The 27,100-nt window shown below is 39.3% G+C and overlaps 1 protein-coding gene across 1 annotated transcript in view; it reads right to left on the bottom strand.

The window, feature by feature from the left end:
• Positions 1 to 7,065: 7,065 nt before the first annotated feature.
• The window catches only part of ANKRD29 (ankyrin repeat domain 29), a 50,572-nt gene continuing 30,537 nt past the window's right edge, over positions 7,066 to 27,100 (bottom strand). The window contains exons 5-9 of the mRNA XM_044682975.1: positions 22,155 to 22,253; positions 18,124 to 18,222; positions 13,324 to 13,419; positions 11,434 to 11,532; positions 7,066 to 7,149 (exon numbers count right to left, since the gene is read on the bottom strand). Of these exons, the coding sequence (XP_044538910.1) occupies positions 7,066 to 7,149; positions 11,434 to 11,532; positions 13,324 to 13,419; positions 18,124 to 18,222; positions 22,155 to 22,253 (477 nt within the window). The remainder of the gene's footprint in view (positions 7,150 to 11,433; positions 11,533 to 13,323; positions 13,420 to 18,123; positions 18,223 to 22,154; positions 22,254 to 27,100) is intronic.

The following is a 27,100-nucleotide window of genomic DNA, read 5'->3' as shown; positions in this document are numbered from 1 at the left end:
TACTGGCTTTCTATACACTGTGCTGCTTAGTTGCCCTGAATCCCTAACTTTCTACAAAGAGCAGCTCATACAAGACCTTTCCCAATCTCCCACTATTCAACTGTCTTTCCCCGCTGAAATAACTTTGATTTTCATTGTATTTACTTACAGGGAAATGAAGTTTCCTTGAGGACAGGATTTGCTTTACTTTTTGTCTTTGCATTTTCTTAATCTGGCAGATTAAAAAAAAACCCCATTCTTGTGATTTCAGCTTTTCAGGGAACTTCTTTTTATCAATGCTAATATATTATATATGTCAATATATACCAATATTTTAGCAATATATCAATTTATTACCAATACCAATAATACCAAATATACCAATCCTGGGTACATTTTAGTCTGAAGAGAATGGCCTAGGGCTCTGCTAGGCTAAGTGAAATATATAGGTTCCCAAAGCCAGTATGTCTGAGAGGTAGGACTTAAATTCATGTTTTCTTGATTCCAAAGCTGGGACTCTATTATGCAAAGCTACTCAGCACATGTTGTTGTTCAGACTTTTCAGTGTGTCCAACTCTTTGTGGCCTCATTTGGGATTTCCTTAGCAAAGATACTGGAGTGCTTTGCCACTTCCTTTTCCAACTCATTTTACAGATGAAGAAACTGAGTCAAATAGAGTTAACTGACTTTCCCAGGGTCACACAGCTAGTAACTGTATGAGATCATATGTGAACTAAGGAAGATGTCTTCCTGACTCCAGAACTGACCCTTGTTGTGTGCAGATGCAAAGCATGGAATCCCTGCAAAGGTACAGGGAGAGCCTCACCCAGAATTCCAGGGGACCCCCCTGGAGAACTTTGGGTGAGGGGCAGTTGAGAAGGGTTGAGGACAGTTAATTTGTGGGATTGGATGTGAGCAGATACTCTGCTTGTTTCTCCTGATTTGGGGTTTCTCCTGAGAAACCATTGTAGCTTAAGCCAGTAGTTTCTACTCATAGAGTTAGCCTATTTGTCATTTTTATTCTTCATTAATATAATTATATAATTATTTAGTAATTAGAGAGTAAGATATTTATCTATAGCAAGAGGGCCAGTTTTAGTTAAGTGCTTCATCCCTCCAGGGAGGAGGGGGAAGGGGGCATCAATTTAACAGTTTAGGGTCACCTTTCATTTATCCTAAACCCTTCATGGATTTATATAATTTTCCTTGTTACTTCCTAATATAACTTTTTACCTTCAAAGCTGTGCCTGATAATTATTTGGAAGATGCTTACAATTCAGTCTGAACTTCTAGATTGAATCCTGTTGGCTGCCAGTTTAAGATCTCCTCTGTCCTCAACAGTTAGATAAATAATTTCTATATATCTCCTCTAACTGACCTGAGAGGAATATAAATTTAAGAAAGGAACATTATTGGGGTTTCAGTCATAAGAGAAACTTACCAGAAGAATCCTATTCCTGCCTTCATTACCAACTGAAGAAGAAGCAGTTAGAAGGGGAGGGGTTTGAGACCCAGGAGTGTTTTACCCCCTCCTTTCCTCACTGTAGCCTGTCAATCTCTGGCTCTTAACTTAAAGCGCTATTTGGCCCTGAACATTTATCTGCTTCTCCAAACTATCTGTTATTATAATCATAACACCCTCTATCCGCTGTGCCATGTAACTAACTGCCCCCACTCTCCACTTAATAAATATTTGATCAATTTAACTAAATTATACTGCAGTCTCCAATCATGCCCTCATTAGCATCATAATCTAACCAAGCAAGTGGCAACTAAATAGCAAATAAATGTGAATTCTAGTTGGGCAGTGACTACTTTCAGACTAGTGATAGAAGAGAGCTTTTCTATGTCGGATTTTGAATTCATTTTGTTGGAATTTAGTGAAGGTTGTTGAAACTTATTTTTTTAATCCATACTTTCTGTCCTAGTAACTATGCTAAGAAAGAAAGGCAACAGCTAAGCAATCAGGATTGAGTGACTTGCTTAAGGTCACATAGGTAGGAAGTATATGAGGCTAGATTTGAATTCAGGTCCTCCTGACTCCAGACCTGGTGCTCTATCTACTGTGCTTCCTAGTTACTTCAAGATTCAAATATTTCTAAAAGTAGAATGTAACCCCCCTGGGGAAATTATTCAACTTATTAAAATTTAACTTATGTACTTTTCAAAACTACCAGAAGGCCCACTAGAAATGCATATAAATTATAAATGTAAATATAAATATAAACATAAATATAAATATAAACTATAAATGCATATAAAAAGGGCAGGGTATTTAAATGGAAGGACTGCCACATCTGGAGTCAGAAATCCAGGATTTCATTCATTGATTTATTTATTTATAAGACCTTACCTTCTGTTCTAGTATCATTCTAAGACAGAAGAGTAGTGTGAAGATGGGATTAACTCTTCCCTGCCCATTTTTAGATTTAATCACCAGAAACATATTTTATAAGGCAGTGATGGGCAAATTTTTAAAGAGGGGGCCAAAGGAAAGGAAATACTCATCTGTCAGTCTGTTTCTAAGGCAACTCTTTCAAAGTTTCATCGTATTGTATCCTACTCACTGTATTCATCAGATTAGGAATAAAGTCCCGTGGCCAGATAGAACATTTCAGGGGGCCGCATCTGGCCTATGGGCCGTAGTTTGCCCATCACTGTTATAAGGATAAGCATACTTATCCTTAAGTATGGAGAGGTCTGTGACCCACGTGTGCAATGGTGGGTGATGAATCAGAATTGACTGACTGCCCCTGGGCAGTCATAAACAAAGCTTAAGCTGTAATTGGTTCATGTAAAATTGGAAAGAAGGCACAGGAAGTAAGGAAAGGAATGGTCTTTCAAAGTGACAAGAACTTCCTGTGATAAGTTGTTTTGCTTTCAACTTGAACTTGAAGGAACTCTAGCTTGGGACCTCAGACTGCCCTTAGAACTACCACATGTGTGAGTGAAAAAAACTGACTCCTTTTCCTGGCTTTTCTGAGAGGTACTAGACTGGAGAGGCCCCTTGTCTTGGAGGAGGCCTCGTGACTAAAATCCCTGTGTAATTTACATCTGGGCCCCCTTTGCTGGAGCCTCTGAAACCCTGCCTGCTTCGGACCAGGCCAGAATAATTATCTTCTCTCTCTCTGATTTTCCTTACTTTCCCTCTTTCCCTCTTTTATAAATAAATTGCTAAAAAGTCTTGAGTAATAATAATTACAGTGACCACATTTCCCATAAATTTAGTCCAACCTTTAGTTTTTATCCCTTATGGTACTAAGGGTTAGACAATTGGGGTTTAGTAACTTACGCAGGTCACATAGCTAGAAAGTCTCTGAAACTAGATTTGAACTCCCAACTCAAAGCCTGGCTACCCCTAAGAACTTATTCTTGTATGACGGTTATTTAGTGACTGGTGAAGTGAGGTTATTGTATTCTTTCTGGATTGAGGGTATTGTATACTCTCTGGATTGCTGACCAAATTAAAAATTATCTGTTGTGATTCATTAGTACTAGGAGCATCTTCTACATAATTAAAATGCAAGAGAGGATGGATATCTTTTTTTTTTTTTTTTGCTGGCAACACAGACTATGAGCATTCTGTATGTTAATCATTTGGATAGCCTAGAATGTGGGCTCTTCGTGGTAACACGTGGATCCTGGAATCATTTGTTGAAGGGGGGGAGAGTCACAGTGACTGCATTTTCTAGATTCTCGGGGAACCACACAATTTACAATGTCGCTATTTGACAAACAGGAAGTTCTGGCAAAGCACCAGTTTATTTCACAATGAAGAGCTACTGAAAAGACCAAACAAAATTTAAAAAGCAGTCAGCAGTTTCTGTTTCTCATGTCCTTCTTTCTTCTCTCTCTCTCTCTTTTTCCTTCTCCTTTCTCCTCCCCCTCCCCCTTTCTCTCTCTCTAGTGTTTGAGCATCTCATTTCAAGGAGACAATGAACCTGCTGAAGGGTGAGATAAAGGTTATGCTTGAATTCAAACTGCTTAGGAGGAAATAGGTTAAGCACAATAGAAGTAAATAATTAGCAGGCACATTCAAGTATAACAGTAATAATGATAATAATATCCAGTACTTAAACATGTCTTTAAGGATTACAAAGCACTTTATACATGTTTTCGCATTGAATCCTCACAACAACCCTGTGAGGTAGGTATTATTTTTACACCCAATTTACAGATGAGGAAATGAGGAAACTGAGGCTCAGATATTTGCCTAGAGTTTCATACAACTAGCACGGTATTCAATCTCAGTCATTTTTGTTTTTGTTTTTAATGATTTTAAGCTCAGGGCTTTATCCATTTCACCACCTAGCTGACTTTTCATGATCTATTAATACCTAAAATAATTTATGTATTTAACACCAGAGTGAGTTCATCCATACAAATTGTATGCTGCTCAAACAAAAAGTTTCTAATTTTTAAAAACATGAATATGAATTATAGAATATATTTCTTTTAATTTTAATTGTAACATGAAAAATGGATCATAAGATATATATGTTTGTATACATATATATGTCTATATATATATTTAAGGTTAATTCTATGTGAATTAAAAAAGAAAGTGTGTAAAGAACTTATTCTTATGAGTACTTAAGATAAAGAGCTAATTTAATTGTTAAATAAATCAGTACATAAAATATGAGTTTTCTACCTATTTCTGGACAAATAATAGCCTTCAACCTTCAAGAACAGGCTTTGGGAAGGTGATTCGTGTGAACATTTTGCCTGGTAAAGTCAATATCAAATAGTAATCCCTCTAAGCTAACTTTTCAAACTTTAGCTAAGAGAGATTCAGTTACATCGTCATTGACAGTTACAAGGTTCCCTTTTTAAGACTTAAAGCCCATTCCAGAGTATTATCAGTCCTGTCCAACTCTTCATGACCCCATTTGAAATTTTCTTGGCAAGGATACTGGAGTGGTTTGCATTTCCTTCTCCAGCTCTTTTTACAGATAAGGAAACTGAGGCAAACAAGGTTAAGTAACTTGCTTAGGGTCTCACAGCTAGTCTGAGATCAGATTTGAATTCAGGAAAAAAAAAAGAAGCTTCCTGATTACAGGCCTGGCACTCTATCTACTTTAGAATAAACACTCCAATGACAGCTTATCTGAATGAATAGAGTTAGTTTTGTGAGTCTTCTTTCCTTTATCTTTTGGACCTTCCTAATCAGGATTTATACCTCTTGTGAGACTCTTTTGGTTTCTATAGGACATTAGGATCATAGAATTTTAAGCTGGAAAGCACCAAGAGATCATCTAGTATAATCTTGCCATTTTATAGTTGGGGAAACTGAGGCACGGATGGGATATGTAATTTGCTCAGAATCTCACAGCTGGTCAGTGACAGAGAAAAGACTGGAACCTGGATCTTCCAGGGCAGTGCTCTGAGACATCATTTTGCTCCTCACTGATAGGGTTCTGCCGCAAAATTATTGGTTTTGCTCTTGGTGCTAAGAAGGACAACTTGTTGTTTGTCCTAATCAGTACAAATTTTAAGGGTTAATTTCTAACTTCCAAAATGGAAATGCATCACCTGCTTACTTAGAAGTTGTGCTTCTTAGCATGACTGCAAATAGATAAGTCACCATCTTCTTCATACAGGTCTATGAGCTGGGAACCAAAGCAGGATGTTAACAAGAAAGCTAAAGACATCTTTAAACTATAGAAAGATCCTCAATATTTCCTAGGTTTAAATGATGGAAAACCTGGTTTTTGTGTGTGTAATTAGGCACTGACTCTGAGGCTATTAGACACCATTGAGAATTGAGTGCGTTTCATATAAATCTTGAGACTCCCCAAAGGAATGATTTTAAAATAAAACCACACAACCCCCATTCCTTCCTTGGAATGAATTAGCTTGTTCCATGCACGGGTAGATGTTGCCTAAATAAATAATACTGAGGCATTTACTTACATAACTGAAGTAATAACAATGCATTTTACTTTTATATTGCATCTTATTCTAGGACCTCAAAGTCTATTGCATCAACCAAAGTGATATTAGTTCTAGATTCTTTAGTAGACACAGAAAATCCCTGTCTGTCCTGGGAAAGATTGTCCAAAGGGGAAAGCTCAAATGAAAGTTCAAGAAGACAAGCCAAATTTTGGATATCTTGCCATTTCCCTGAATTAGAGTTAAAGCAGCTTTTCATAGGATGATAGATTTAGAACTGGAAGGGGCTTTGGAGACCTCAGAGTTCATTTAGTCCCAACTCCCTCATTTTACAGATGAGGAAATGAGGCCCAGAGAAGCTGTTACCTGTCCAAGGGCACACAAGTAACTAGTGTTGGAATCAGGATTTGAATCCAGTCTCTCTGTCTCCAAATTTAGCCTTCTTTCCACTATTCTATACTGTCTCCTTCTGAAATATTCATTTTTGGCTTGTCCCATATCTTAATCAAAAGACATCGTTTTAATGGAAGGAATCAGGCGAGGACTGATTCACAAAACACGGATTGTTCTTTAGAATCCAACACCTCGTCCTGACACACATGGTGCATGCTCTTTAACAAAGGTGCATTTGTGTTTGCTCTTCACCTGGTTCTTAATCAGTATGGCTGTAATCCTTAAGTGGAAGAAAACATATTGCGATGAAGTAAAAGATATTCCTTAGATGAATATAAGCATCTATGTCTCCACTAGAAGAGCTACATGTGACACAAAATCCAAAGTGCAATAGATTAGCTAACTGTCAGACTTACAGCCCTTGAAAGGGGGCAGAACTTCGTACTGCCTTGATTAGGGCTGGAAGCCCTGTCCACCTTAGAATTTGTTAACTGAGTGACATAAGGGGATTTCTTTCTGCTCCATGCTCCATGAAGGTGCTACCCTACAGTGGAATCTAGTTAACAGGCCTGTGTGTGAACCCTGTTGTAACTGAGAGTGAAAGATTCTGGGGGCTGCTCCACACCTCAAACCTAGGGCAGAGGCGTGGGTCCCTCTTGTCCAGAGAGCAGCACTGTAGACATTTTGAGCCAAGTAAACAAAATGCTTTTGAGAACCAAAGTCCAAAACTATTTGCAGAACAAATTTACTTTCTCACTAATGTGGACAGGGCTTAGCCACCACGAAGCACGAGTTGAATTAGCTCTTCCTGTGTGTTTCCTTACTCCGGAGGAGACGTAAAATGCGTTCATTTTTGGTTAGTTCTGCTGGTAGCTCATTTGCCTGAAAGAAAAAACACGATAGTAAGAAACCTCCAACGCAGCCGCCAGTGTTGTTGTGTGGTTTGACAGTCTTGGCCTGAGTATCTCCCTTCCATTGATCTAAAAATCCCCATGCTATTTACATACGGCACTGTGTCTTCCTAACCCCAGGCTTGTCCACTTTGGAAAGCATCGTGCCTCATGCTGCACTCCGATCTGCCGTCTACAGTTCAATAACACACATTGACTTCAAAGTGTTTCGGGAGCCTGAGTGGTTTGGTGGAAAGCTCCCTGGATTAAAAGACTTTAAAGACTTGAAAGACTTAACTAGTCATTTTACCATAGGAAAATCACTAAACATCTCTAACTAAGAGTTTCCTCTTTTCTTTATTAACCTCAGGGTTGATATGCCAATCACTTGAGCTTATGAACCGCCATACTCCAGCTAACATTGTCAAAAGATCACAAGGGGAAAGACAGCCATCTGGTAAGCAGATGATCTGGAGCAGTAAGTTCCCCAGATCACTGTTATAAATGAATAATCAGGGGCAGCTAGGCAGCATAGAGGATAGAGTGCCAGGTCTGAAGTCGGGAGGACATGGGTTCAAATCTGGTCTCAGATACTGCCTTTGGGCAAGTCCATTTGGCTAGCCCTTGTCCTTCGTCTTAAATTTTATTATTAAGAGAGAAAGTAAGAGTTTTTTTTTAAAGGACAATCAGTGGAAGGAGGTTGCAGTGGGATTATGTGATTTAACAGCAGGCTTTCAATTATGATATATTGACAATATTCCTGCAAAGTACATTGGTGGGGGCAACCTCACAGGGGAGTACTGTTATGCAGAAATGCTTCGAAAAATGTAAAGCATTGCAAGGTATTATTTAACATGACACTTAAATTCTAGCTTTCCATGAGTCAAGTCATCAAGTCAGCAAGTATTTATTAGTCACCTACTATGTGCCAGGCACCATGCTAATCATTGAGGATCCAAAGAAAGAGAATAGTTCCTATTCTCGTGGGGATTAGTCTGATGAAAGAGACAATATGCCAACAATGACACAAACAAGATATCTATGTATAGTATACACATAAATGTACACATGAACATATACACAAAGTAATTTACATGTATAGGCACACAAGGATATATAAATATATACACATACATATCCATACAGTACATATACAGAATAATGCATATATGCATTGTGCATATAAACATGCAAATATATCATGTGTATTGAATGTATATATCTATTTTCCTTTTATTATCTCAGGGCCATTCTTCCAGCAAATTCTGGTTAACTTAAAGTCTATATTCTGTTAATATTAACCTCCTCTAACCAAACTCTGTCCCAAAGGATATCAAAATTTATTTAGAACCTAAAACATTCCTTAGATAGGAAGCCAAAGGAAGAATCTCAATTGTCCCTGAGTCCTGACATGTAAATCCTCCTTAATTAGCCTGACCGTGAATCCTCTAAATGTTGTTTAATTCTCCCTATATGTTAGTTTTCCTATAGAGTTTGTTTGATGAGGCTTGTTTCCTTAGGGAATGTACAAGATTATGACTGTTTACGCTTGTTCAACTTTAATGACATTGAAGGAAGTATGGGATTTGGGATCTATCTTCTCTTTAACTTTTATGGCCCAAGAGGAATGTAGAAGATTACAGCATGGAAAAAAAATTCATTTTTTAAAAAATTTCTGACATAATTTTACCAAGAAGAGGTCTTGTTAGAATTTTAATGGTTGTTTAGGGTTTCTCTGAGATTTGGACTTGAGCGGAATAATAGAACCGTTCTTTTTACTTCCATCATTTTTGTACTGTGGTAAATATATATTTGGTTGGAGTTACCCAACTTGTGAACTCAGGGAATAGGTATTTCTCCTATAACAACTATATTCAAAAAAGAGCCCCATAAAACAACAAGAAAAATAATCCTTACCTTCCACTTAGAATCAGTACTTAGAAAAAAAAAAGGAAAAAATCAATATAGTATTGTTTCCAAGGCAGAGGAGAGGTAAGGGCTAGGCAACGGTGTTAAATGATTTGTCCAGGATCACACAGCTAGGAAGTCTGAGGCCAGATTTGAACCCAGGACCTCCCATTTCTAGGCCTGGTCAATCCACTGAGCCACCCAGCTGCCCTATCTGTTTTCATTTTTTGAATTGGAGAAGAAAAGGGTATAGACAGAGGGGCCATATACCAACTTTCTTGGTGCTTGGTTTAAGGTTATCAAGGTTAACTTGGGAAAGTTATAAGATTTATAAGATAATAGATCTAGAATTGGAAGAAACTTCAGATGTCTTCTAACCTATTCTCCCACTCATTTTATAGATGAAGGAACTGAGAAATATAGAAGTGATTTACTCAAGATCAAATGTGCAGGAGATAAGATTTGAATCCAGGATCTAAAGACTTCAGTGCAAATATTCTTTCCATATACTATACATTAAGAATACATTCCTTGCTTTCCAGATTTCATGTGTAGGTTGGAACCATGACCAGACCCAGGCTTTATGACTCCTTTTTAACTGGCAGTTAGATTGGGAGTAGTTTCCCAGGAAGAGAAGTAAGTAAATCCCCTTTTTTCCCCTTAAACTCCTGGGAGTGGGAAGAGAAGGGAGATTCCTAACTCTCTTCTAAGGTCAATCAGGCATAGGAAGTGTAGCTTAATAGGGGTCCTGAAAAGGGCACAGTCCAAAGTGACAGGCATCATTACAGTGATTAAGTGTAGAAAGTCCATCAAAGTTTGTGCTGGAGGAGTGAGAGAAGTGAGCAGATGCACAGTCATACCAGTGTCGCTCTTGGGATAATGGGGAGAAGGAAGCTTTAGAGGAGGCCATCCTTATATCCTGGTGCAGCAGCATCGAATTTAAATGAAAATATATTTCTCATAAATTTTATTATTTTTCTATTTCATTTAGTTGCTAATATGGTAAAAATATTTTTTTCTAATTTTTTTTTACTAGAAATGTAGAGGGCTCTAGTGATGGGTCCTCCTAAGGCCATCCCCACTGTGGAACCGTCTGGAATGGGAATTTTGGGGGGTCTTGATATAGCAACATGAACTCCTTTTAATCACTCAAATAATTAGAGAGGCAAGGATAAAACGTAGACAGATGCAACTTTATTGCATATCATGTAAAGGACAAAGGACATCGCTCTTAAGTCAGAGACCCAAAGATACAAATAAACTCCCCAATTTATAGGAAACTAATATAATACTCTCCACCTGTGCAAAAGAGTGCAAAATTAATGGTTTATATGAAAGACTGGGAGGGGTAAGGGTAAAGGGAGAGCAAAGCTGTATCTAGTTAAGCTAATAATTTAAACTTAACTTCTACTTGGAGTTTCTATTGCTAGCCAAAAATACATGAATACACTAATTTTCATTCCAATCAGAACAAACGGGCTTTAGAAGGGAACCTGAACAATTCTGAGGGACTCATGAGAAAGAACACTACCCATATCCAGAGAAAGAACTGTGGGAGGAGAAACACAGAAGAAAAACATTTGCTTGATCACATGGTTTGATGGGAGTCTGATTGTTATGTAGACTCTAGATCAGGGGTCGGCAATGTATGGCTCTCGAGCCATATCTGGCTCTTTTGAGGGCCAGATATGGCTCTTTCCACAGGAACCATAAAGTCAATTTTTTTTTCAGGGTCTGTTACAGGAGCGCGCACTGTGAGCACTGTATGGCTCTCACAAAATTACATTTTAAAAAATGTGGCGTTTATGGCTCTCACGGCCAAAAAGGTTGCCGACCCCTGCTCTAGATGGTCACTCTAGTGCAAATACTAATAATATGCAAACAGGTCTTGATCAATGATTTTTGTAAAACCCAGTGGAATTGCTTGTTGCCTATGGGAGGGGGGGAGGGAGGAGAGGAGGGAAAGAACATGAATCATGTAATCATAGAAAAATATTCTAAATTAAATTAATTCATTAAAAATTAAAAAAAAGAAGGGAATCTGACTTCCATTATCACATGGTTTGGGTGAATGTATTCTCAATTCAAAACAAGTGGTTTAAATAAAATTTTGGAACATAACGAATTCCTAAGTTAAGAACTACCCAAATGTCCAGATATTACTTGATAGAATTTGCCCGGAAAGAATGGTACTGGCCTCTAGAATTTAAAAAAAATTTCTAGGCCACATCTTTGAGCATAGGCTCCTTATCTCAACGGCTCAGGAGCTATTCCAAGCTGAATGCTATCTACTGATGGATGGTTTTAGTCCAATTTGAGCCTCTGCTCAGCTGCCTCAAGGAATTAAAAATGAAGTAAACTGGGCTACCTTATTTCTCAGGGCAGGGTCTGCTCCAGCTTCCAGAAGTAAGGCTACTGCTCTGATGTTACCACTGAGCACTGCAGCATGGAGAGCTGATGTTCCATTCTAAGAGGAAAATTTGTGATATTAGTAGCAACCATAGAAGAGAGTGAAATCATCAAATCATTAAGGCATTGGTCATAAACACAGAGCTTGAAGAATGAGATTGTTAGGGCACTAACATCAGTCTTATTTTTCCTCCATGTATCCCTCTTTCTTTCAGAGGGACCTATCTAATGTCCAGGACCTGCTTTCCTGTGTTATATGTGTCACCTGTTCAGCTAACAGGTTGACTACAAAGCAGATATAAAAAAAAAACAAACTATGAAAAGTACACATAAGAACTGAGAAGTACAGGTTTCTGGAGACATTTAGTTTAGGGGCAAACAGTCCTTCATACCTTAGAAGCCTTTGAGGAGAAAGTAATGTGTTCCAAGGAACTAATATTTATAATGATGATACCAGCTGTCAAGAAAAGGTTTCATTTTATCTAATTTACTTAAAATTTTTTTTCCAAAAAATATTTACCTTCCATCTTATAATCCAAAAAATATTTACCTTCCATCTTATAATCAATATTATGTATTGGTTCCAGAGCAAAAGAATGGTAAGGGCTAGGCAACTGGGCTTAAGTGACTTGCCCAGGGGGAAATAGCTAGGAAATATCTGAGGTCAGATTTGAAACCAGGACCTCCTGTCTCTGGGCCTCCAGTGAGCCACCTAGCTGACCCCTATTTAGTATACTTTAAGAAAACAAGGAAGGCTATGATAATTTTAGAAAAATTTCCATGCAAAATGGAAATGGATTAAAAAAAAACAGTCATGGTGAACCTTTTAGAGATGGCATGCCCAAACTGTAACCTTCCCACCGCATGTGAGTCTCCCACCTTATCCCAGACAGGAGAGGGAGGAAGCATTCCCATTGGGCTGCTGGGCAGAGGGACCAGTGATGTGAGAGAGGTCCTCAGATACATGTGGAGAGGAGAAAGGGAGCAACTCTCTCTGGCATGCTCCAGCATACGTGCCATAGGTTTGCCAACATGGGGATAAAATATGTTAGTTTTTAATGAAGTTGATTCACCCAGGCAATAACAGCAACAATAATAGCTACCAGTTTCTATATAACATTCTAAGGTTTGAAAAGCATTTTCTACAGGTTATCTCATTTTATCATCATAAAAATCCTGTGAAGAAGGTGCTATTATACCTCCATTTTAAAGATGGGGAAACAGAGTGATAGAGGTAAAGTGATTTGCCCAGGGTCACTTAGCTAATAAATGTCTGAGGCAGAATTTGAATTCAGGTCTTCTTGATTCCAAGGCAAGTTTGCTATCTATTGCCCTACCAAACCATTTCACTATATTGTACGCCACCTTTGGTTATGGAGGACAACCATAGCTAATGCCTTTTTACTTCAAATGATGAAAAGGATGGAGGAAAAAATATAAAGATAAATCTACCTTTTTAGAGAAGATTCATAAGCAACTGGGACTATCTGAACTTTATTGTTTTCTTAATGAAACCCTTTAATTTCTAATCTTCAATAGTTTGGGGATTTTTTTGTGGGGGTTGGGGAGTTATTTTGTCTTTTTCTAGAAAACATGGCACAAGAACTTCCCCCCCCCTTTCCCTGTTCCTTCCCTGACTTTGTGATTCTGCCATCTTTATGTCTGCCCAGGTCCAAAAAGACATTTGCATGTTTTAGTGGAGGTAAAAAAAGTTTTTCTACTAATACATAGAATTTTACTAATACTAATTATCTACTAATGTTAATTATACCAAAAGCTTCCAATATAGACTTCTTGCATTCTAATCTCCCTTCATTGTAGATGGTCTGACTTCCTTTTTAGATCTTACCTTTAAAAGGCCAAGGGTGGGGGAGAACTTAAGCAGTTCCTCTATGACATCATTGTACCCTTTATTGGCAGCTTTCAATAGTGCTGTTGTACCATCCTTGAGGGAGAGAGAGGTAGGCAAAGGTCAATTAGTTAGAAGACTTGTGCTACGACTGGATAATGGGAAAAGGCAGAATGGGTTATGTAAGATTAAAATTAATATCCAATAACTTCAAGTATATTTTATAAGATCTATTAATAATCATTTGAAGTAGGAAAAATACAAGAACAAAAGTAAAAATCTGAGTCAAAACACATGAGAAAAATTCTCCTGCCTCTGACCTCCCCTTCTGCCCCCCAGCTGTATTTCCAGGAGAAGAGAGAGGGAGGCGCTACATAAAACTTATCCTCCCTATGTTAGCATGTAATGTGAGAAAGAACATGGGAATCTGGGAAAGAGAGTTCTTGGGGAGCAAATTTCTAATTATACAGCTAGTAATATGCTACCAATTGGGGAACAGTTTTTGGCAGGCAAGTTGTGTAGTTTTAAAATGTTGCTCCTAGACAATCTCCAGATAAATAGGAACAACTAAGCATGTTAAATGCTCTTTATTTAGGCAAAACTATAGGAAAGTCCAACAGATTCCTACCTCATTCCCCTTTAAATATGGGACCTTGCATTCCCCAGTTGACAACTAGTCAAAGGATATGAATAGGCAGTTTTCAGATGAAGAAATCAAAGCTAACAATAATCATGTGAAAAAAATGTTCTAAATCCCTCTTGATTAGAGAAATGCAAATTAAAACAGCTCCAAGGTACCACCTTACACCTATCAGATTGGCCAATATGATAGTAAAGGAAAATGATAAATGTTGGAGGGGATGTGGCAAAATTGGGGCACTAATGCATTGTTGGTGGAGCTGTGAACTGATCCAACCATTCTGGAGGGCAATTTGAAACTATGCCCAAAGGGCTATAAAACAATGATTATTTTGATCTAGTAATGCCACTACTAGATCTGTATCCTGGAGAGATAAAAAAAAAGTCCAAAGGATCTACTTGTACAAAAATATTTATAGCAGTTCTTTTTGTGGTGGCACAGAATTGGAAATTGAGAGGATGTCTACCAATTGGGGAATGGCTGAGCAAATTGTGTTATATGATAGTGATAGAATACTTTTGTGCTATGAGGAATGATGAACAGGATGATTTCAGAAAGAGTTGGACTTACATGAACTATTGCAGAGTGAAATAAGCAGAACCAGGAAAATATACATAGTAACAGCAATATTTTGGAATGATCAACTGTAATAGACAGCTATTATTGGCAAAATAATGATCTAGGACAATTCTGGGGATTTATGATAAAGAATGCTATCCACCTCCAGAGAAAGAACTGTGGTAATCAGAATATAGGTAAAAGCATACAATTTTTCAGTTGTCTTTTTGGGGCTTTGTTTTTATAAGACTACTCACAAAAATAAACAATATGGAAATGTTTTTATAAATGATAATATATGTATAATCTAGATCAAATTGCCTGTCAGCATGGGAGTGGATGGGTAGAAGGGAGAGAGAGAAGTTTGATCATATAACTTAGAGCAGTGATGGCGAACCTTTTGGAGATGGAGTGCTGGGCCCTGCCCCCACTCCCACCAAGTGCCAGGCTCACTCTGACTGCCCTCTTACCCCACACGGGGAAGGGAAGAAACACTCCCATTGGGCTGTTGAGCAGAGGGGCAGGTGAAGTGAGGCATGTCCTCAGGGAGTGTAGAGAGGGGGAAGGGAGTAGTCTGAGTGCTCTGCTCCCCTCCAGCTCTGCTACCTGTGAGTTTCCCCTCTTACTCCTGTGTGCTCCCATTGGGCTGCTGGGAAGAGGGTTGGGGGATGGGAAACAATGCCATCAGGTGAGGTGGAGAGGGAAGAAGCTCCTCCCGAGTCCCTCTGCCTTTCTAGTAACAAACTCTGGGGATGGGGGGAGAGGGCAACCACGTGCCCATAGAGAGTGCTTTGTGTGCCATCTTTGGCACCTGTGCCATAGGTTTGCCATCATGAACTTTGGGAAACTTGTGTGGAAATTTGTTATAACATGTAATTGGTAGTAAATAAATAAATGCAAAATAAAATAAAATAAAGATGGAGCATTGCCTTTGGGAAATTTATGCTGCGCCAGTCTCATGGTGGAGGGCAAGAAGGCCCTCAAGTGATATTCTTTCTAATCTGTTATTTAGTAATATTGAAGGAAGTCTTTACAAGCCAGTGGGACAGTGGGAAGTAGATGTGATGACATGAGGCCTCGTGTCCTTTAATGCGGACACCGCAATGTCTAGAGGGGGCACTCTCCTATGGCTACTCTGTGGGAGTGTCTGGGAAACTGCAGGTGAAGAAAGGTGGGTATTAACAGGAGCAGTAGATGGCCCCTCTGGGAAATGAAAAAAAAAATTTTTTTTAACCCTTACCTTCCATGTTGGAGTCAATACTGTGTATTGGTTCCAAGGCAGAAGAACGGTAAGGGCTAGGCAAGGGTAGTTAAGTGACTTGCCCAGGGTCACACAGCTGGGAAGTGTCTGAGATCAGAGCCTCCCATCTCTAGGCCTAGCTCTCAATCCACTGAGCCACCCAGCTGCCCCTGTGGGGAATTTTAAAGAGGAAACTATTGGATTTCTTTTCTCCACATTAGAATTTTGTGTGTTTTTGTTTGCACGCTGTCTTTCCCATCAAGCTCCTTGAGGGGTGGGGCCTGTCTTCTCTTCTATCTCCCCCTCTTGGCACCCTGCCTGGCATGTAGCAAGCATTTAATAAATATTGATTGATGACTGATGGATGTAAAAAAAAACAACAATCCTTTCAGGTCACTGAAGTTGAGAAAGAAATTAGAATCTCAATTATAATTATATATATAAAATAAATGATAATGACCACAAACCAAGATGTTATGGATTATGATAAGGTTAAATTATGTTCCAGAAAAGCACTAAACGGGGTTCTTCTTCACAGCAAGAGTAAGATTTGAGTGCCACCTAGTGGCCTAAGTCTGATAGAGCAGCTACCAGGGGCCGTAAAGCGGGGTAGCTTGACTCCAGAGCACCACCTAGTGGCCTGCTTAGATAGGAGAACTCTGTAGTCCTTCCCAGAGCTAGCAATAGGTGAAAGTTGGTCCATGGACAAACACTTATTAAGCATCTACTAAGAGCCCGGGACTGGGCTAAGCCCTAGAGGTAAAAGACAGTTTCTATTCTAGAAGGACACGTAGATAAAGAGCATTTGAGTAGGGAGAGCTGGTCTGGGGTAACATCTGAGTTGTAGGAAGAGAAGATTCTAAGACGAGGGAATATATTGGGGGGGGGGCGGGGAAGGGTAGTCTATGCAAACGCAGACAGCTCAGAGACGGAAGGGCAAGTTTCAGGGACATCTCTGTCACCCACATTGGCATGGTAGGCTAGTGCCAGAGGGGAAGGGGCTCTAACTATCCAGATGAGACTTTGTATTTTATCACAGATGCAAGAGAGAGATTTTTTTTTTAATCATACTTTTGCTTTAGAAAGTTTATCGTGAGCTGTGTGACCCTGGGAAGTCACTTTAATTCCTGTTGCCTAGCTCTTACTGCTCTTCTGCCTTGGAACCAATATACAATATTGATTTTTTTTTTTTAACCTTTACCTTCCATCTTGGGATCAATACTGTGCACTGGTTCCAAGGTAGAAGAGTGGTGGGGCTAAGTGACTTGCCTAGGGTCATACAGTTTACAATATTGATTCTAAAATGGAAGATAGGGTTAAAAAAAGTCACTTTAACCCCTCTTGCCTAGCTCTTACTGCTTTTCTGCTTTGGAACCAATACACAACATTGATTTTTTTTTTAACCTTTACCTTTGATCTTGGAATCAATACTGTGCACTGTTTCCAAGGTAGAAGAGTGGTGGGGTTAAGTGACTTGCTTAGGGTCATACAGCTCACAATATTGATTCTGAAACAGCAGATAGGGTTTAAAAAAAAAAAGATTATTGGATGCTGTGTGACACTGGGAAAGTCACTTTAACTCCCAGTGCCTATCTCTTAACTACTCTTCTGCCTTGGAACCAATACACAATATTAATTCTTTCTTTCTTTTTTTTTTTTAACCTTTACCTTCCATCTCGGAATCAATACTGTGCATTGGTTCCAAGGCAGATAAGCAGTGAGGGCTAGGCAATGGATTTAAGTGACTTGCCCAGGGTCACACAGTTAAAAAGTGTCTAACGTCACATTTGAACTCAGGACCTCCCGACTCTCAATCCACTGAGTCACTAACGGCCCCCTTAAGAATTCTTTCACATATATAAACAGCCTAAATCAGTGTAGTGTCTAGATCAGTGATTCCCAAAGTGGGCACTACTGCCCCCTGGTGGGTGCTTCAGCGAGCCAGGAGAGCAGTGATGGCCACAGGTGCATTTATCTTTCCTATTAATTGCTATTAAAATGTAAAAAAAAATTAATTTCCAGGGGGCTAAGTATTATTTTTTTCTGGAAATGGGACAGTAGGCCAAAAAAGTTTGGGAACCACTGGTCTAGATGCTATAAAGGTCATGGAAATAAACAAGTTTGACTTATGCACATACTAAGACTTCCTAAGTTTGTAATATTAGAGAAGAGAGGTGAGTTTTAGGAATCAGAGGTCAGCCTTATATAAGCTATCATTACAGAGGAAATTAGAAAGAATATTTAAAGGCATGGTTCTCTAATATTCTAAGTTTTACTTCACTGATTTAAAAAAAATAGTTTTCCCTAAATTTATAGACAACATTTCTTGTGGGTTGAAATGACAAGAGTTGGTATTACGTACGTTTCTTGCAGCATCTCGATCTGCCCCCCGAAGCAACATTACTCTCACTACTTCACTGTGTCCCATCTGAGATGCTATCCACAATGGAGCCGTACCATCCTTTAGGGGAAAATAGGGCAACAGGTGTCAGTTTGTAGCTATGTGTGCTCTGGCTCCTGGCTCCTGGCCACAAAGGACCTAGAAACCAGTTAGTTTTATTTTTTAATCTTTACTTTCTGTTTTAGTAAAGACTCTAAGACAGAAGAGTGAGGACTAGGCAAATGGGATTAAAGCTAAGGGTCGCACAGCTAAGAACGGTCTGAGGTCAGATTTGAACCCAGGACCCCCATGCCACTGTGTCACCTACCTACCTGCCCCCAATTAAACAGTTTAACATAACAACTTCTGAGGAAAGAAGACACTCCCAAGAAGACACTCACCAGGAACTCTCTGGGGAATAAATGATCCATAAACAATCCAGGAAGTTCAAACTCCAAATACTCCAAGAATAAAGACGCAACTTGATCTGAATCATTCTGACTCTTGGACTTTCTCTAGGATGTACCCTGTTTCTAATTCACTCCCTTCAACTTATTTGTTGTCTTCTCCTTTAGGGCAAGGGACTGTTTCTGTTGGTATCTGTATTTCCCAGGCTTAGTTTAGCACTTTTCATGTAGTAATTCCTTAATAATGCTTGTTGACTCATCTTGGCTTGTTATTATCCCCATGAGAACACTGAGGCTAATAGAGGTTAAATGACTTCCAGAAGGACACACAGTTAAGAAGTAGCTAAGGCTAAATTTGAACTCAAGTCTTCCTGTCTCCAAGTCCCAAGTTCTATCTACTTTGCCATCCTGCCTCAAGTCAGGAAAGCATAGGCTATCTTAGGGACAGAGACAACTTATCATCAGACTAAATGCTACAAGAAGTACAGGTACCCTTTCCATGTTTTGATTTTCCCAATCCTAGTTTCAATGTATTGTGGGTCAGCATAAGAAAATTAAATTGAAATCTTGGGGGAGTTTTGCAGAAGCTGCAGATGACACAGAAAAAGTTTAGAAACCCAGAAATATACAAAATATATGCATAATGTAATATCAACATATTTTATATTTGAATATCATAAATATACACAATTTCTTTTTAAAAGTTAAGATAAGTAAAGAGTTAAAGTTTGTGAAAAGAATGCATAAGTCAGCAGAGGACACACGAAGGCTAGAAATGTATAGAGATCTTAACATTGACCTACATACAGCCTATGACCAAATACTCAAATTTTACAATAAGGTATTGTAAACACTCAATAAAAGAAAAAGAAAAAATTCAAACTTTATCTGTGATACAAAGGGAAGGCCAAAAAATTTTACCCAGATTTTCCAGATTGCAAAGGGTGCCATGCCCCTAGCTCCCATGATGTGGAAGGGATATCTGTATTTGAAACCGAACTGTTCTCACGGGACAGTGATTCCCAAAGTGGGTGCCACCGCCACCTGGTGGATGCTGCAGCGATCCAGGGGAGCGGTGATGGCCACAGGTACATTTATCTTTCCTATTAATTGGCATTAAAATTAAAAAAAAATTAATTTCCAGGGGGCTAAGTAATATTTTTTCTAGAAAGAGGTGGTAGGCCAAAAAAGTTTGGGAACCACTGAATTAGATGGAAGAATGGGGTGTCATTTAATTATTTGCTTTAGAAGTCCATCAGTCTCTTTGCTTTACTTGTTCAAGTAATTCTGGATGAATTTGACTTGTTGAGAGGCATTCTGTTGTTTGGGAGATAGAGTGTTTCACATTAGTTAGCTAAGACATTGGTAGGGATTTGCTGATCTGGTGAACTCATTACCACTTAGCGCAGTGATGGGCAACCTTTTGAGCTTGGTGTGTCAAAATTCAACAAAAAACTCAGGTAGTGTGTTACTTCGAGAAAAAAACCGTAATTTCATGATATTTATAGTTTAACAAAAATGTATAATTGTAATATATAACTGTATTTAATAAACCAAAATAGGTAAATTAATATAGATAGTGCACAGAGTGTCTACACTACACTACAGCAAATGTTTCATCCTCGGCATGTGGCCCCATACTTCTCTGTCGGCCACATATCATCAAAAATGTCTACACGTGTCATAGATTTGCCATCACCAACCTAGTGTCACATAGTTTAGAATAAGAACCTAAAGAGGCAGTACACAGGGACAAGTAATTTTGGCAGGGGGCAGCAGGTGAGTAACTCAGAGACTGAAAGATGCCCCAGTGGGAGATCTTGGGCACATAGAATGAAGGCACTGAGAATCTACAGAGGAAGTTGAAAGAGTTCTGAATGGAGGGGCCAAAATATGTCAGAATCAAACTTCATCTATTTCATAATTCTTCCCAGAACTGTCTTTCCTTCTTAAACCTGAGTTGCTGTATGAAATCACTTTGTTTTTTAAAAGCTACAGTGGCACCAAATATCACTGACTGCCATTTTCACGGTCCATTCTCAGTTTCTTGGACTAATTATCCACCTGTTCTTCAGTTATTAGTGAAGTTCTTCAGAGCCTCATGCAGATCCTGAGATTTCCTGTTTCCCTTTCTTGAGACATGTTATTATTTTTTCCTCCAATGTTGCTGCTAGTGTGCTCAAAATATGTCTCTTGGAATCCTTTCCATTTTTCAAGACCCAGTTCAAATGCCACCTACTCCCTGAAGGCTTTCCTTATCTTCCCAGTTATAAATGAGCTTTCCATCTTTGGAGCTAGAACAATTTCACATTTATTGCTTTTAAATTCCTTACTGTTAGCTTAGGCCCATTATTTCCTCTTCTTGGGAACACTCTGAATTCTGATTCTGTTGTCGAATGAATCACCTATCCCTTTGGACTTCATGACAACAGCAAATAAGTATGCTCTTGATTTAAGTCATTGATTAACAAGTATTGAATAGAGGAGAGCCAATGATGAGGACTTCTAATGGTACACTAGACATTTTTTCCACAGTTTTTTTCCCACAATATTCCCCACAATTTCCTAACATTCTTAGGGTGGGATTGTCTAACAACTTTGAAAATCAAATAATATATAACCAACTAACTTCATCTTGTCCACAAGGATAGCATGAGTGATTGTCAAATAGATATATTTTAAATTTAGGGGCACTATAAGAGTATATGCAGCATTTTCTTCATCCACTAGTCTGGGAACACAATCAAAAAGTGAAGTTACGTTAGCTTCTGTGATTTAGTCTTAGAAAATCTCTGTTGGGAATCACCATTTTCCTTTCTAGGTGCCTCAATTTCCTCTTTTTTAGCTTTAACTTCCATCTTAGAATCAATACTGTAATATATGTTACATTCTTTTATTTTCTTAAACTCTTACCGTCCACCTTGGAATCAATACTAAGTTGCAACTAATACTTGGTTGCAAGTCAGAAGAGTGGTAAGGGCTAGGCAAGAGGGGTTAAGTGACTCGTCCAGGTTAACACAGCTAGGAAGTGTTTGAGACCAGATTTGAACCCAGGATCTCCCATCTCTAGACCTGGACCTTTTGATCCACTGAGTCACTTAGCTCTACCTATGTCCCTTGCCCCAATTTCATCTTAATCCCATTTGTTCTCCATTTTCATGTGTGAAGATCCCTGACAGAGAAAGCAGGGTGAACTCTAGGACCTTAAAACAAACTGTGAGGTCAGTGAGCCAGCTGTCTTTTAGCGAAGGGTTGGGCCACCTGAATCAGCTTGTGTTTATTCACATCCACAGGCTGACATTACCTCAGAGCAGCCATGATTTATATGCTAGGAGGTGACGAATTTATTTGCTAGGTCCACCAACAGACACTCACCACCTGAGCAATTTGAAAATATTGACCTGGGAGGCTAGATGGATTTCAGAGGGCATGCAGTCAGGACAAAGCAAACAAGGCAAGCAAAGATGGAGTCAACCATTAACCTGAGCTCTTTAAGACAGAGGCTGCCTAGTCATCTTTATGGACCCCCCCCCAACAGCACTGCCCTGGGCTCCCTGATGCTGCTGAATGAATGTGGCCAATTCAAGGACTAGGGATGAGCATTACCTGCCTTGGTTGGTTGACTTTTGCTCCTGAAGATAACAGCAATCGAATCACATCCAAGTAACCCCCTTGGGCTGCGAGGAAGAGTGCAGTGGCTCCATCCTGAGAAACACCAAATGAAGAAAAAATAATGCCATTCAAATGTATTTTATTTTATTATTCATGATTATTTTATTTATTGATTTCTAAACCCTTACCTTTTGTCTTAGTATCAATTCCAAGACAGAAGATGGCAAGGGCTCCACAACTGAAGTTAAGTGACTTCCCCAGAATCACATAGCTATGGAGTGTCTGAGGCTAGATTTGAACCCAGGTTCTCTCGACACCAGACCTGGCATTCTTATCTACTGTGCTTCCTAGCTGTCCCATAAAACTGTATTTTATTTTACTTTTTTAAAGAACCTTTATCTTCCATGTATTGGTTCCAAGGCAGAAGGAGGGTGAGGGCTAGGCAATTGATATTAAGTATGTGTTATTGAAATTTTGGGGTCTCTGAACTAAATTTCCTGAGAGCCCACTGGCTTCCTATGGAAGTTTAGGGGTCTCTGAACTACATTTCCCATGAGCTCACTGACTTCCTGTCTTACGTAATGTCGTAGACAGGATCAAATCAAGTGGCTGGACTGGCACTTCCTCTCTTTTCCTCCTGAAGCAGCATGATGGCGGCAGGTAATGGCAGGTCTTTCAAACAGCCTAAGCTAGCATGACACATGGCTTCATTTTTCTAATGGCTACCAATAAATCTTTTAATACCATAAAATTTTTATTTTATTTTGAATATTTTTCCATAGTTACATGTTTCATGTTCTTTTCCTCTCCCCCCCCCCCCCATCCTCCTGTAGCTGATGCACAATTCCATTGGGTTTTATCATTGTATCATTGATTAAGACCTAATTCCATATTACTCATAGTTGGACTAGAGCTATTGTTTAGTGTCTGCATCCCCAATAATATCCCCAACAGCCCATGTGTTCAAGCAGTTGTTTTTCTTCTGTGTTTCTCCTCCCACAGTTCTTCCTCTGAATGTGGCTAGTTTTCTTTCTCATAAGTCCCTCAGCCTTGCTCTGGATCCCTGCATTGCTGCTAGTACAGACGTCCATTATGTTTGATTGTACCACAGTGTATCAGTCTCTGTGTACAATGTTCTCCTGGATCTGCTCCTTTTTTTACTCTGCATCAATTCCTGGAGGTCATTCCAGTTCACATACCATAATATTTTAAAATCTATCCTTTTATATTAATTTTATTTCTTACAAGTAACTTGCTCAGGGTCAGACGTCTCAGGTCACATTTGAACCCAGGATCTCCCATCTCTTGGCCTAGCTCTCAGTATACTAAACCACCTAGCTGTCCCTCAAATGTATTTTAAAAGAAACTAATTTTGTAAAAAAAAAACTGCACAAAATTAACAGAATTTGAAAGAAAATGTTTTGGTTTGTTTAGAAGAGGACCTCTGGAAAAAATATGTAAAATGTGAGGAATTCCTTCTACTAACCCGTCTCAGCACCCCTAACTTCTACTTATATTCTTTAAAAAATTTTATTTTATTTTATTTTGAGGTCTATATTCTCTCCTGTCTACCTCTCCCTTTCTTCCCCACTGAGAAAGTAAGAAAAACAAAATCCAATACAAACATGCATAGTCAAGCAAAACAAATGACCACACTGGGGGAAAAAACAAACCAACAAAAACAATCTAAAAAAACACTCTACACTCCAAGGCTATCAGTTCTCTGTTCACAGAGAGGGAGTGGCTTCATCATGAATCTGCTGGAATTGTGCCACCTCTGTTCTCAGGGAGTCACCTGGAGTACTAAGAGGTTAAATCACTGATCTAGGGTCACTTATCCAGCACATGTCAGAGGCATAACTTGAACTCAGATCTTTGAGGTCAACTTTCTATTCACAACAACATGATGTCTCTTGGAATTATACTTTGAGGAATATGAAGAAAATATTTCATGCAACATAGTAGCTCTGTCATTTTCATTTCTTAGACCTCCATTGTTGTTCAGTTATGACCCTATTTGGGGTTTTCTTGGCCAAGATACTGGAGTAGTTTGACATTTCCTTCTCTATCCTATTTTATAGCTAAAGAAACAGAGGCAAAGAGGTGTAAGTGACTTGCTCAGGGTCATCCAGCTAGTAAGTGTCTGAAGTTGGATTTGAACTCAGGTCTTCTTAAATCCAAGTCCAGAACTCTAACCCCTGTACCAACTAGCTGCCCCTACTTCATAATAATAAGGGTCCAAGGGTTATGGGGATCTTTTCAGCATTTTATAAACCTTCAAGCTAAATCTTGTTACAAACACATTTTAAAAAATAACTCTTACCTTCTGTCTTATAATCAATACTGTATATTGGTTCTAAGGCAGAAGAATGGTAAAGCCTAGGCAATGGGAGGTAAAGTGGCTTGCCCAGGGTCACGCAGCTGGGAAGTATCTGAGACCACATTTGAATCCAGGACCTCCCATCTCTAAGCCTAGTTCTCCATCCTCTGAACCACCCAGCTGCCCCCACAAGAACATTTTTTGGGTCTTAGTGAATGAAGCAAGATTTCCTTCTAATTAGCTTTTTTCCATTTGTCTTCCTCCCCGACCAGTGCCAAAGGATGAAATGTGATGCCTTTGAAATAATTGCCCTTCTAAGGTATGTTTGAAGTCTCTCCTGCATGGAACATGCCTGTCTCACAGACAGCTACCACCTAGGAACTCAATTAAGCAATATTGCCTACAAAAAACAGAACGTGTGTGTTTCTGTTTCCACTTTGTTATCTTTTGTAATTGGGTGTATGTGGCTTTGGGGCATTTTTTTGTCCTCGAACAAGGCTGGTGAAAAGTTGGGTTATAAATCTAGTGGACCGCACAATCCACTTAATTGCAGGTGCTTCGTTTCCTTCTTCTTCTCCTCCTCTTCTGGGAGTGAGCTTTGTTTGTTCTAGACCACAGTGGAAAACCCTAGCATGCTCTGGTGGAAAAGACAGGCAAACCCGCCTAACGATCATGCCTCGGGTTAGGAAAGGAGCCATTAGTGCACACCAGTAAACACCCAGCACCCTCCTCTGCGCGGCTCAGCCAGGTGCCTCATGCAGGGCGCACTATTGTACTTCCAAAGGGTGTCAGCTGAGCCGACAGCCTTTTGGGCGAGACCCAGCATGGAATTTTAAAAATTGAATTAAAGAGATGGTGCAGATTTTTAAAACAGATGCTTCTTAGCTGCTAATTCTCTGAGAATTCTCTAAGGACCGCTCTCCACATCCCATTGTTCTCTCCTGGACGTGGCTGTCTCAGTTTACAGAAACTCCCGGGTCTCGGTGACCTTTCTCTACGCCTTGATGGTTCTGATGGTTTTACTGGATCATCTGGCCAAGGGTCATAGGAGGGGCAGGCTAGAAAGTAAATGGAAGATAGGAGAGGCTCTGATGTCATTGCTGGGCACGGAGTTCCTTGAGTCATCTTGAATGGGCTATTGGAAAGCCTCAGAGAAATAAAAGACATGAAGCACTATGTGAATGTGAGGGGAGCTCTAGGGGGAGTTTAATAAATGGGAATGGTCTTCCAAGGGTCTCTCCTCTAATATATGCACATATATACACACAGAGTTGCTGTTCAGTTATTTAGTCACTTTCAGCTCTTTGTGACCCCATGCACCATAGTTATCCATGAGGTGTTTCTGTCTTTCTTTTTTTCCCCCCCTAAAAACCTTTATCTTGGGGGCAGCTAGGTAGCCCAATGGATAAAGTGCTGGGCATGAAGTCAAGATCTGGGTTTAAATCTGGTCTCAGACACTTCCTAGTTGTAAGACCCTGGGCAAGTCACTTAACCCCCATTGCCTAGCCCTTATCAATCTTCTGCCTTAGAAGCAATATTCAGTATTGATTCAAAGGCAGAAGGTAAGGGTTTATGAATAAATAAATTAATTAAGATAATGAAAACCCTTACCTTCCATCTTAGAATGTTTCTCCTTCTCTCTCCCTCTCCATGTACATGTATATATGTACGTTGTTAAAAGAAACAGATGAGAAAATTGCACATAAAATGCTTTGTAAGATGAAAGCATCTGATTTTTCATTTGTTTATTTGGATTTATATTTTGGGGTTTTGGTTTTATAAGATTATTCAGTTACGAAAATGAATATGGAAATGTTTTGCATATAACCCAGATCGAATCCCCTGCTAGTACCAGGAGGGGAAAGGAAAGAGAAGGAGGGAGATAAGTTCAATTATATAACTTAGGAAAACTTGTATGCAAATTTGTTATTGCACGTAATTGGGAAAAAATTTTAATGGTGTTATAAAAAAATAGAACACTTTTCAAAACTTAAAGTGCCATATAAAGGAGTTATTATTATTGTTGTTATTGTTATTATTGATGTGGCACTGATGCCCAAATCATGATTCATAGGCCTTGCCTGAGAGGGGGCAGAAGCTGCACACATGATCTCTGCCTTTGGAATGTCCCCCTGGTGGGAGCTGCAGAGCCATTATCAGCCTCTTGGGGCCCTCATCAGTGCCTTAGTCATTCCAACTGCATTGATAGGTGTATCCAGGGGCAGCAGTGGGTGAAGATGCTATTAAAGGACAGATATGCATCAGCCCTTACTTACATCGCTGGTAATTTTTAAGGCGTTCCATTGTGTAAGTGGAATATGATTAATTGAAAAAAAATTCCTAACTAGTATGTTTATATCCATACGTACAGGAGATCAGAATACAAAGATAAGAGGTCTAATCACAGGATAGCATAACACCCAGAGCATAAATAGCTGAAACCAGCAGTTAAGGGATTGGTCTTGTTTTCTTCACTCATTCCCCCAAGAGATCCTGGGCAAGTCACTGAATTGCTCTGTGGTTGCAGGATTCTTCCTTCCTTCCTTTTCTTCCTTCCTTCCTTCCTTCCTTCCTTCCTTCCTTCCTTCCTTTCTTCCTTCCTTCCTTCCTTTTCTTCCTT

This window comes from Gracilinanus agilis, chromosome 1 (assembly GCF_016433145.1).
Source record: "Gracilinanus agilis isolate LMUSP501 chromosome 1, AgileGrace, whole genome shotgun sequence".
In the NCBI taxonomy this organism is placed as follows: domain Eukaryota; kingdom Metazoa; phylum Chordata; class Mammalia; order Didelphimorphia; family Didelphidae; genus Gracilinanus; species Gracilinanus agilis.
This window is presented reverse-complemented; position numbering and strand designations above follow the sequence as displayed.